The 12,031-nt window shown below is 35.9% G+C and overlaps 1 protein-coding gene across 8 annotated transcripts in view; it reads left to right on the plus strand.

The window, feature by feature from the left end:
• Positions 1-12,031, plus strand: part of NAV3 (neuron navigator 3) — an 829,170-nt gene that overhangs the window by 770,977 nt on the left and 46,162 nt on the right. For all 8 annotated transcript variants that reach the window (XM_011284133.4, XM_019835257.3, XM_045062101.1 and 5 more), the window contains 2 exons: positions 2,389-2,472; positions 10,050-10,161. In XM_011284133.4, the coding sequence (XP_011282435.2) occupies positions 2,389-2,472; positions 10,050-10,161 (196 nt within the window). The remainder of the gene's footprint in view (positions 1-2,388; positions 2,473-10,049; positions 10,162-12,031) is intronic.

Genomic DNA, 12,031 nt, shown 5'->3' on the forward strand with positions numbered 1-12,031 from the left:
TTATAATCTAAACTAGAATCACACAAAATGGTCAATCATAGGCAAATACATTATAAATCACATAGAGCAATGCATTACAGCAAAATCTAACTCCTGCTGCTTACCACTGGATGAATCTCAGAAACTCAATGTTAAGCAAAAGAAAAGTCACAAAATAATTGTGCCATATGATTCCACTCTGAAAGTTTTAAAAATAGACAAAGCTAAAACATAGTGTTTAGGAATGCAAGCTCAGTGGTGCAACTATAGAGAGAAGCAAGACAATAATTACCACCAATGTTGTGATAATGGTGGTTATCTTTGGGGCAGGGAGAGGCGACAATAATAGGGGAGAGGTAAGAGAGAACTTCTAGCATCTTCAAATGTCCAATTTCTGGACTTGGCTGGTGACTGATGAACCAGTGAGCTCTGCATTTTCACTTTGTTCAATTTTAATATGGCAGGAATTTTTTTTACATTAAAAAAGTTTACGCATGAGAGAAAATGCAACATAACCTTATGTTAATTTCTGAAATATTAAGTCTGATGTAATGCTATTCCTTGCCATTGAAAACATTCTAAACTACAAGATACAATTCCTTTTTTATTTTTTAATTGTTAAAAAATTATTTAAACTCATTTTTGAGAGAGAGAACGAGTGGGGGAGGAGCAGAGAGAGAGGGAGATAGAATCCAAAGCAAGCTCCAGGCTCTGAGCTGTCAGCACAGAGCCCGGTACAGGGCCAGTACTCATGGACCACAAGGTCATGATGCTTAACCGGCTGAGCCACCCAGGCACCCCTATTATTCCTTTTTTTTAAAGACGGTTATTTTTCCAATTAAATCTGCTAATGAACCCTGGAGTGTAACTCTCAAGGGTGTGTGTGTGTGTGTGTGTGTGTGTGTGTGTGTGTGTGTGAGAGAGAGAGAGAGAGAGAGAGAGAGAGAGAGACAATTTGGGGGGGGAGGGAGAAAGAGAGAAGAGGGAGTGGAAAAAGAATAAAGAGTTGTTCTGGTAGACTGAAGATTAATAGAAGTATTCTCCACCAATTATCCTTCTCTATATAGCAATGTCAGGAAAAGAAAGGGAGCCCAGCCCAGCATAAGCTCAGAGCTAAGAACAAAGACACCTTTGTGTCGTGATGCTAATGGGAGGGACTTGTACATTCTAGCTGTTGGCAACAATGAAATAAACCTCTAGCTCTTACCAATAATGGAATAAACCTCTAGCTGTTATTAATAATGAAATAAACCTCTAGCTGTTACCAATAATGGAATGTTTCTAGTGCCCTAATTCCTTGGACTCCTGTGATTCATCTGATAATAGTTACCTCAGCGTTTCAGCTCTGCTAGAGTTACAAGGTGATGTATTTTAAGAAGTCCTTTACTCCCTTCCCTCAAAGAATTAATCTTTTGCCAAAGATTACCAAATTTCTTCCCACACATAGTTCATTGTAGATGTAGGCTGTGAAATATTCCATCATTGTACCTTTGTAAGGGCACAATAAGATTGGATGAGTGTGAGATAACACCCCTATAGCTCTCCTCAAGCTACCGTGAAAGCTTGAAGGACCTCTTCTTCGTGCTTAATATTCTGTGGGTGAAGCTGTTGGATAATGGCATGTCGACAGAATTGGGCCTATTTTAGAGCCGTAAGATTGTCAAATACTCCTTAATCATAAGAGTTATGGTTTTATACAGCAATATGTATAATTCCGGGAGATTTAAAGTAAAACCCGAAAGCCATGAAAACTTAAATAAAATATGACTGAGTGTTATTTCTAGCCGGCCAACCTGCACTTCCTTAGTTGAAGGGAATAAAGTAGAAATAAAAGCCATTTTATTAAAAAGAGTTTGGAGAATGAAGACAACTCTTTTCGACTGAATTCTTTGTAAGCACAAAAAAAGGAAAGATAATGTTAAAGCTGTCAGCAGATGTCTGACACTTGAAGGAGAGTGTCATTACAATAAAGGAACTAACAATATCTCCAAAGGTCATCATGCAGGTATAAAAAGGAGAAACATTTGCCCATTGACTATTGCAGTGACCTCCCCTTGAGCTTGAAGTCTAAAAACTTGGCAACTCAGAACTTTATTCAGCATTTTGGGTGTCAAATCCTCTGTGAGATGCAGGCCGGAAGGTGTTATTATTTGCAAAATGCCATCCCTTTTCAGAAGTTGAACTCACATTAAATGTCAAGAAATGGAAACACTGAATTTAAACTGAAGTTTAGAAATAATAAATAAAGATCGATGTTAAAGGAGAGTCATCACTGAGAGCTAACCAAGATGGTCATAGTATTTAAAGAATTAGAACACCTGAAGTTCAACATTTTATAAAATGAAGAGTTTTCATCCATCTGCGTAAGGTCCTGACATTTAAAATGTGTTCCTTCCGTTTTGTTCACAGGCTCACCTCGTAGCAGCTTTTGAAAAGAGTTTAGGGAATATGACTGGTCGACTGCAAAGTCTAACTATGACAGCGGAACAGAAGGTATGTTCAAGAATCACCACAGGGGATTCAAATAAGACAGCAAGTTACATAGGATGTTTAAACAATGCCTGAGATGCAGCTCCTTAAATATAATGCTTCAGAGGATCCCTTCCTTATTAGATTGGAACGATGACAAGATAATACATTTTCTTGTCAGATTTTAATTTGTAAAGACTTATGATTCAGATTCATCTATATTAGAATACACACACACACACACACACACACACACACGCAAAGTTCTTTCTAGGCCATCTATTTCACTTCTGACTAGACCCATTAAAAGAATACCAAATGTTTTAAGAAAGAGAAGCAGTTGTATAAGGGAAGAGTTAGAATATTCCAGGAACAATTTGTTATGCAGTTGACAAGAATTACAGTCTGACAAGAATTTTCACAAATGTATGGTCTGTAAACCCAGTTATGGACCATGGCTATAATCTGAGGTAGGCGTGAGGAAAGTCTGAAGGAGAGTGAGGACTCTACAAAGTAAAGGGACTCAGGGTACAGCATCTGTGAGATGAGACTGAAACACTGATCCTGAGCTGAAGTTTAGAAATGCTGAATGCTAAATGAAGATTTGGGTCGTTTGCACTAACAAGGACTAGTTGGCATCTGGGGATGCTGTCTTTGAAAAGTAAAGCTAATTTATATGAAAAGCTTTAAAATAAACCTGACGGGTTTTTATGGAGTGGGAGAGAAGGAATTCTAAAAAGAAAGAAACAGAATTTAGGTCACAAGGCAGACATATCAAAAAGGTTCACGTTGCCTAGAAAGAGTATGGACAGTTTCCATGGGGTGACCAGTAACTTACCTCTCTGCCATTATTCTGGACCTAACCTGGGTCCTTGGATGGGTGTCAGAGACAGATGCAGTCTCTAAAATTGTATGGAAACATTTGTAAAACCTGCATATGTGCATGATCTGAGCAGATGTCTAGATTTCATCTAATTTTCAGAGATCCAAAATCTGAAAAGCTTTGGCTATTTTCAGAATCTGTACCTATATCTGTCCCTAGAGATGGCTTCAGTTTTGTCTTTAGTTCCATAAAGTATGTCATTAGCTTTAGAGAGCTAGCATATGTTACCATTGTGTTCGTTTACCAATTTTTACAAATAAAAAAAAAAAAAAAACCCTGAATGAACAGCCCAATTACACTAAAGAGAAAAATCAAATATTCCTCTTGTAGCCTGGTGTAATTAGCAAACTCGAACGTTATTTGCCCTTGTTATTTGCTCCTGTGTCACAGATTTCCCTCTTGCCCATGAAAGAGAGCACTATCCATCCCTGTCAAACCTGTTCGGTAAGGGAAGATGACAAATGCCTTTTGAGCACAGGAATTTTATCTTAATCTTTTTTGAAGAGGAGAGGGGCAGTACAGTTTACCACTTCGCTATGTAACCTAAGAACTTGGCAAATAGGATTACAAAGGTCTTTTAGGGCAGCCAAGTGGGAAAGAATATAAGAAAGCTTGAGTGTGGATCTCAGTGGAACCTCTTTTTTTTTTTAAGTTTATTTATTTATTTTGAGAGAGAAAGCATGCACAAGCTGGGGAGGGACAGAGGAAAGGAGAGACAGAATCCCAAGCAGGCTCCCTCCATGCCTTTAGCACAGAGCAGATGCAGGGCTTGGACTCACAAACTATGAGATCATGCCCTGAGCTGAGATCAAGAGTCAGCACTTAACTTAGCCATCCAGGCACCCCATCAGTGGAACCTCTGTAAAGGCTGAGGAATTTTCCTTTTCTGACCCTCAAATTCATCATTTTATGTATTTATTTATTTATTTATTTATTTATTTATTTATTTATTTAATCTATTTTAAATTCATCATTTTAAAAATCAGGATTATAATAACTACCTTACAGAAGCATTATGAGGAACAAATAAGGTACTATATAACACTACATACAGTGGATAGTCAAAAATGTTACCTTTCTTACATTGCTTTCCTTTTTCCCCTTAAGAGATATAGGATAAACCAAGTTTATCATTGTCCATATGCCAGGCATATCACTAGAAATCATAGCTAGTATTTAAGTCTCATATCTTTAAGGAGTCAAAATTAATGTTTTTCACCCCCCCATATTTCCTTTAATTACTTTATATTTATAAGTAAAATTTCTTATAAAAATTGGAAAACTACACAGTTGTTAATTTTTTCATAATGCCTATGAATAATGCCCAAATATTTTTAAATACATCTGCATAGTACCTGGAATTTTAAAATTATCCATAACGTAACATTGCCAAAATTATGAAATTTTCTCAGAAGATTCCATGATGTCTGAAATTGCCTTGCCCTTTTTTAACTGAAACTAAAGTGATTGCTTGTCTCATTGCAAGCTGTATGCACACAACAGTGTTAGTAAGTAATTTATTTTTTTAATCTGAGATGTATACTTGCCTATATCCAAGGTGGTTTTGAGAATCATAAAATTAATTGTAATACGAAATGGCACAACTCAGTAACAGAATCTAGTGAAAACCAGTAGAAGAATGTATATAACAAGACGCCTGAGCCTATGTAATTACTACTGCAAAGCACAAAATGGAATTGAATGTCAAGGAAGCCAGCACACAAAGGGGGATTGCTTGGCATGTGTAGCTCTCATTTTCTGACCAGAAGAGTATAATTTAGATCGGAGAGACAAACTTTTTGGCACTGAATTCAAGGACAAATTTATTGTAAAGTTTTTAAAATTGGGGTCATGGAATAACAAAAGACAAAATCGCTGTTCAAATAGACATTTCTCTAAAAGCTGAGGGCATAACATTTAATCATATTTCAGTAAAGTCATTTCTTCAGGGAGCTGAGATAAAAGGGTATATTGCTCTCTGGTGATCCAACAATCCTGGGAAAAAGATTAGAGCATATAGAGCAGAGGTTTTGAAACTCTGTTCTTGGAGTTCCACGGCTCATTTGTCCATTTCATCATTCACCAAAATTATATTGAATTTCTACTCTGTATAAGACACTGCTCTAGCTACTAAGAATTTAGCAGTGAACTATATGTATATGACATATATTTCATGGTGTACATATATAATATATGCATTCTATATATGTAAACTGTGTATAACTGGTTATAAGAGTATATATTCCAGTAGGTGACAGATTATGATAAAAATATAGGATTTCAAGGGACACCTGGGTGGCTCAGTTGGTTGAACATCTGACTCTTGGTTTTGGCTCAGGTCGTGATCTCGCAGTTTGTGGGTTCAAGCCCTGCTTGAGATTCTCTGTCTCTCTCTGTCCCTCCCATAGGGTAATTTGAATCCATAAATTTTTCATGGATGAAAGTTACTTATACTACTGGGATTTGATGAACTAGTGTATTTTCTTAGAATCAGGGCTGGCTGGGTTCTTTCAGTAGAAACATTTACAAGATTTCAGGCACACACACGGGGATGGGGAGTAGGATGTGTTCAAAGAAACTACAGCTAGATAGTGTAAGATTAACTGACTGTCAGTGTGATGAAACCAAAGACAGGTTTAGCAGAAATTTTTAAGAACCTTGCCTAGAAGGTCTAGTTGGTTGATGAGATTTATTGCCAAGCTTGTAGGAAATTTGCAAGTTTCCAGGAGAAACTTGGAAAGAGGTCAGATGCAGTTAGGAAATTAGGTTGGAGAGGATACCAAGCAAGGTGAGTATTATGACAAACTATTTGATCATCTCATTTTGAAGCATTCCAAGCCTGACCTTGATACTTATTTAGCCTCAGAGACATGTACAAAACAATTGGAAAAGATACTGCCTCCGTCCACCTTCTTGTACACAAGAAACTTTCATGGAAAACTGGAATCTTACATCAATGGCAGGTATTTGGGACATCATTATCTACAATAGCTTATTGTAGGTGAATGAATTTTTGGTTCCCAAGTTTTAAAGTACCACGTTTGAAAAGTGAGAAACATCAATGAAATATGATCTGATCATCTATTCCCAAGATCCTGTACAGAATTATCCTAGCCTCAATCTTCTCCTTAGTATATACGAAGAGAGTAGGAAAATGGATACAACTGAATTAGAAGAGACTTTAAATCCTTATCCTGATGGCATATACATTTTCCAATTTTGTTTTTTTTTTATTTCCTGAAAGTGTAATATTCTTAAAACTCAAGTATCTTCTATTTGGTCACTTTCAAAATAAAGACACTATATGAAAATATTTCAGAGTATCAAATGATTTTATATTTGGCTATTTCTAGAACTTGCTTCTAATTATACGGCAAAAAAAGAGGAATTCATAATTGTACTTGGAAGCAGCATTGCAATTTCCAAGCATTATAATCACCTTAGAAAAATATGGCTTAAAAATAAATGTGAACAATCAATTATAATTATGAAGGAGAAGAAAAGGAAAACTAAAAATAAACTATTTAAAAACAATTTCTAGGGGCGCCTGGGTGGCGCAGTCGGTTGAGTGTCCGACTTCAGCCAGGTCACGATCTCGCGGTCCGTGAGTTCGAGCCCCGCGTCAGGCTCTGGGCTGATGGCTCAGAGCCTGGAGCCTGTTTCCGATTCTGTGTCTCCCTCTCTCTCTGCTCCTCCCCCGTTCATGCTCTGTCTCTCTCTGTCCCAAAAATAAATAAACGTTGAAAAAAAATTAAAAAAAAAATAAAAACAATTTCTATGTCTCAGTCAAGTTTTCACTTTCAAGTGCCTTCTATTAATCTTTATATACTTACTACTGGAAAAGAGAGAAAGGATAACCCTGACTTTGTTGCCATCCCAAGGAAATGATTTCACTGATTTAGCCATATCCAGACTTTCTGTTTATAATGAATAATAAAGTCACTGATGTTTTTATATGGCGCCATAGGTGATCAAACACCCTGTTGTTAAAATATAAGTAGAATTGAAGCTTTACCTTATTCTTAGGAGATAAACACCTGTTTAACATAGACCAGAACATTTGAGCAAAATCACCCCAACATTTACTGAGATCCTAAGTCAGGTGAAAAGATAAAGTCTACAACAGCTAAATAAGCTGGATGCTTTAAATGATCTGGAAGCACAGAGAAGGGCTTTAGTTTTTCTGAAAGGCAAACTAAGAGGTTTCAAGCTCGTTCTACCATGGCCTTTAATGGTGAGAAAAATATTTAAAGCAAAGGGAAAAATCATGTGGGAAGACTCAGAGAAAAGGATAGCTGTAGTTTGAAGTGATGTGGAAGATGGATCTCATCAACTGAAATAAGAAAGAAGGAAGGAATTTTTGCATGTATACAGAGATACCTAGTTCAGGTTTGAACAGATTATCACTGTCAAATTTACCTATCTTTTTAATTAAAGACACTGGAATATTTTATAGGTGCTTGCATGTACTTATGAAGTTCCCCTAAAGAACTACTAAGATGAATTTGGCTAAACTAATTTTTTCATGTATGTGATTTTCCCAAACTATATAATGAATATATCTGTTACCTAGTTATTCTTCCTTTGGGTCTACTGTGCCATGCTGCATAATAACTAACGTGCTTAATACGTTTTTTTTAGAAGATACTTAGTTTTAAAAGTGAGCATTCTTCTACCTCACATTAAAAGCTATTTTCTGAAAAAGCAATATTCCCTGAACATTCCACTTGTAATCTTTGTTGTAACAGTTTTGAGAAGAGATTTTCGTAGAAAACATTAAAGTTTAGACCCTGAAATAAGTCCACTTACTCATAAAATTAAGTATGAGATCTCATTTCCATTTTACTTCTTTCAACTTAAAGCCACATATTTCAGCAGATTTTAATCCACGGTACAGGCACTGTTGATTTTAAATTCAAGGATGAAAATCTGATTTTAATCAAAATTTAACTTGTATTCTAGTTTACACGTTGTAAAATTACTCTTCAAATTATGTGATTGATTAAGTATGTACAGTAGATCTCCTTTTGTGAATAATTTTCTGGTGAAGGCAGAATGAATTTTCAGTAAACATTTTATCTACTGGGAAATTTATTTTAAATGGAAAATACGTTAAATTTTGGTAAACTTACCTATTACTAATTGAGCAAGGGACAAAATTTAGATAGAACTTGGAGAGACAGAAATTATGACGAAATTTGTATTATGACAGTGGAACTTTTCCACAAACCTGTTTCTTTTGTGAAAAATACATGCAAATGAATTACAGTCAAGTATTTAAGGATCCATCTATGAATCCACGAGATTGTTACTGATTTTCATTATGTAATTCTTTGACTTACAAACTATTAGAAGTCTGTAAGAGGGTTTATTTTTTTAATATCTGTGTCCATTAGAAATACGTCAGATATCCAGTGATAATAGTTTCAGGATGTGCTAGGTATCTATTCCAAACTTGGATATCATTTCAGTTAGCATTGCCCCCTTTTTTTTAACTGTCTAAGTTTCGAATAGTCTCTGGATGTTCTCATATCTGAAGCAGTTTCCTACAAAGGCAATGTTGTGATTTTTTTTTTTTTTTTTGTATATTCGGAAGACAGAGAGTAGGAATAAGCTACTGACTATGGAGTGAAGAACCCAAGCCTGATTCTTTGGATTTCTGCCAACGATGCTAGAGAAAATGATAAATGACAATTACATTACCTAGGAATTCTCCCTCTAAGAGGCTGACAAAAATTCTAATTTTTAGAGTTGCCATCACGGCCAAGAATTCTGGATACTCCTGGTTTGGGGGCTCCCGATGGAAATACTGCCAATGCTAGAAAAACACTCTACTTCATTTTGCAATGAGGCACATGTCTTCCTGATGCTGCCTCGTAGTCACTTGTGGTTAAATAATTCATTTAGATAACTGTGAAAGATCATATTTGTATGTTCTTTGAGACACATCTTAAAGTTACCCTAAGTTCAATAAGAAAACAGATGTTGTATAAAAAATTGATTTGTAAGCTACCTTTTTTTTTCTTTTTGATGAACTATTATTTAAGGAATGTACATTGCATATATTTCTATTTACTTTAAAAAATTCCTGTGTTGTTTTGGCCTGGTAAAATTGAGGTCTCCATGCTAAAAATCTTACTGGATAAAAAGTAGCAGAATCTAAGATGACCATGATTTGCAAAGCAGAATTTAATAATATGATATTTAGTAGCAATGAGTTAGGGATGAGTACCTCTTTTTATACTTGGGTATGAAGAATCAATTCCCCAAGTGCAAAATCAAAGAGACAAAATCTGAAGTCATTCATTCAGGGTTTCCAGCTGACAGTAAAATGCAGTCTGATTCACTAGTACAATCCTGATAGCTAACCCTGTGATGTAATCTGGTAGTATTCATAGGTTTGGTATAAAATGAGCCATGTGACATCTTGCTTTGTGTTGAACTGTCCAGCTTTAGGTGCCACCCTTTGAAAGGAATAAAGACCATTCAGGTCACATTCATAAGAAAATAGCCAAGGCATTTTTTTGTTTTTATTCTCCTTTACATTTAACTAAATGAGAAATTGTTAAATGCAACTTGACAAGGTTAGTCAGGCATCCAAATCTCTCAGGACGTTCGCACCACGTACAATTGAACCCAGTTGGTAGTGAATTATAAGCAAGGGCATTTTACTTTTCTCTCTAGGTACTAAAACCTCTAAATTCTATTTGTTTCACAGGAGTCTGAACTTATAGAACTAAGAGAAACCATTGAAATGCTGAAGGCCCAGAACTCTGCTGCCCAGGCAGCTATTCAGGGAGCACTGAATGGTCCAGACCACCCTCCCAAAGGTATATTTAGAAGTATTGCCATTTTTCATTCAATGTAATGAATATCTATTTGATTCATTAGAGTGAAGCTGCTTTTACTCAGTGGCATTGTCCTTTATAAGGAATAAGTTGGTATTAAGGCAGTCAGAATCCCAGAATTTAAGGACAGTAGCTTTCCTCATCAAATAAATTTTTAATTAAGTTTAAGGAATTTGCTTCTATAGTAGGACACACCTTTCTCTCCATTTGGTTTGGTGAAAGTGGGACTGGGGAGGTTGGCTAATACATTTATCTCTGACTTGAAGCAAAACAAACCCTGTAAAGACCATCAAAGTCTAGATCTGTAAAGAAAATAAATTAATAAATATGGTCAAATTCCAAGGAGAAGGTGTGTGGAACAGCTCCTTCTGGGTGGAGGCATTAAAAAGGGACACTTCTTATGAAAATGCTAAAAACAGTAAGAAAAAGGACTAAAAGTTAGTCTACTTTTAATTATTACTATGCTTTGTCAGTTCTAAACAATAATAAGATAATCTCCTTTGCCATCACCCCCACCCCTTAGTTTCCCACTGTAGAAATGCTTTGTGTTAATGTCATGTCAGTTTTTTCTTTGCATAGGTTCTACTTATTCATGCCCTACCTCTTTTCAATGGCATTCAACATGCTCAACTCTTCACCAGCTAAACAAATGCTTTTATAAATCTTGAATGCCCTATCATGTATGTTTCCATTTCCAGGGGAATTCTGGGAACATTTTATGGAATCTTTTAATGTCTCCAGCAGCCAGTCACACTTTGGACCCCTGGAGTGTGGCATCTCTTACCATCAACCCAAAAGCGTTCTCTCCAGGATCAATAATGATTTACACGACACGAAATCTAGTACCACATTTAAAATTCTTACTGTATTTAACATGCAGACCGCATTGTATACTGATGTCCATTCCATCCTAATTGACACATTAATTTCTTGTAATGTTTGTAATATTCACATTCTTAGTTTTTTCTCCTGTTGCTTTGAAATCTCTTTGAAAGTTTCTTTTGCAGGTTTACTCATTTGTATCGTTTTGTTAAATGCTGATATTTCTTAGAACCCAGTCCTAAACTCTCTTCCATTATGATTTTGTGCATTGTGATTCCCTTCTCCTATCTAAAAATCTATAAACTCATCTAATACTCTAGCTATAATTATCATTTATGCATTGATAACTGTCAAAAATATTTCTTCAGGCCAGGCTTATCTCTTGAGTTGCAGATCTATAAATCGAGCTGCATAAGAGAGAGCTCTACTTGGTTATCTTTGGATGTCTCTTTGTCATGTTAAATTCAACATCTCCAAATTTGAACTTGTCATCTTCCCTCTCAGACCTGCTTTGCCTTCAGTGTTCCTTGCCTCAGTAAGTGGCACCACCATTCTTCCATATAGCCTGCCATAAACCTAGATGTTTATTCATATATCCTCCTCTCCTCATTCATTAAGTCACCAAGTTCTATTGATTCCACCCCTTAAATATCTCTTGGATGTGTTCCCTTTTCTCAGATCCTACTATTTACCGTCCCTTATCTCTCCCCTGAACTGTGACCACAAACTCCTAAATCCTTCCTGCCCTTCATCTTAACACCACTTTGTATCATTCTTCACACTGAAACCAGAGCATTAGTCAACAACAAATATCTATAGGTATCCCTTGCCTTTAGGATGAAATACAAACTTCTTAACATGACATAATTTCTCTTCGTCATCTTTGTTCACTCAACAAATATATAATGATTATCAGTTATTTGCTAGACACTGGTCTAGACGTTATGCTTTGCTTTTTTGTCACATTGTATATTTCAGCTACCCTGACTTCTTCTAATTCTCTAAAAGTTTTTTCTATGTTCTGTTTATT

Source organism: Felis catus, chromosome B4, assembly GCF_018350175.1.
Source record: "Felis catus isolate Fca126 chromosome B4, F.catus_Fca126_mat1.0, whole genome shotgun sequence".
Lineage (NCBI taxonomy): Eukaryota > Metazoa > Chordata > Mammalia > Carnivora > Felidae > Felis > Felis catus.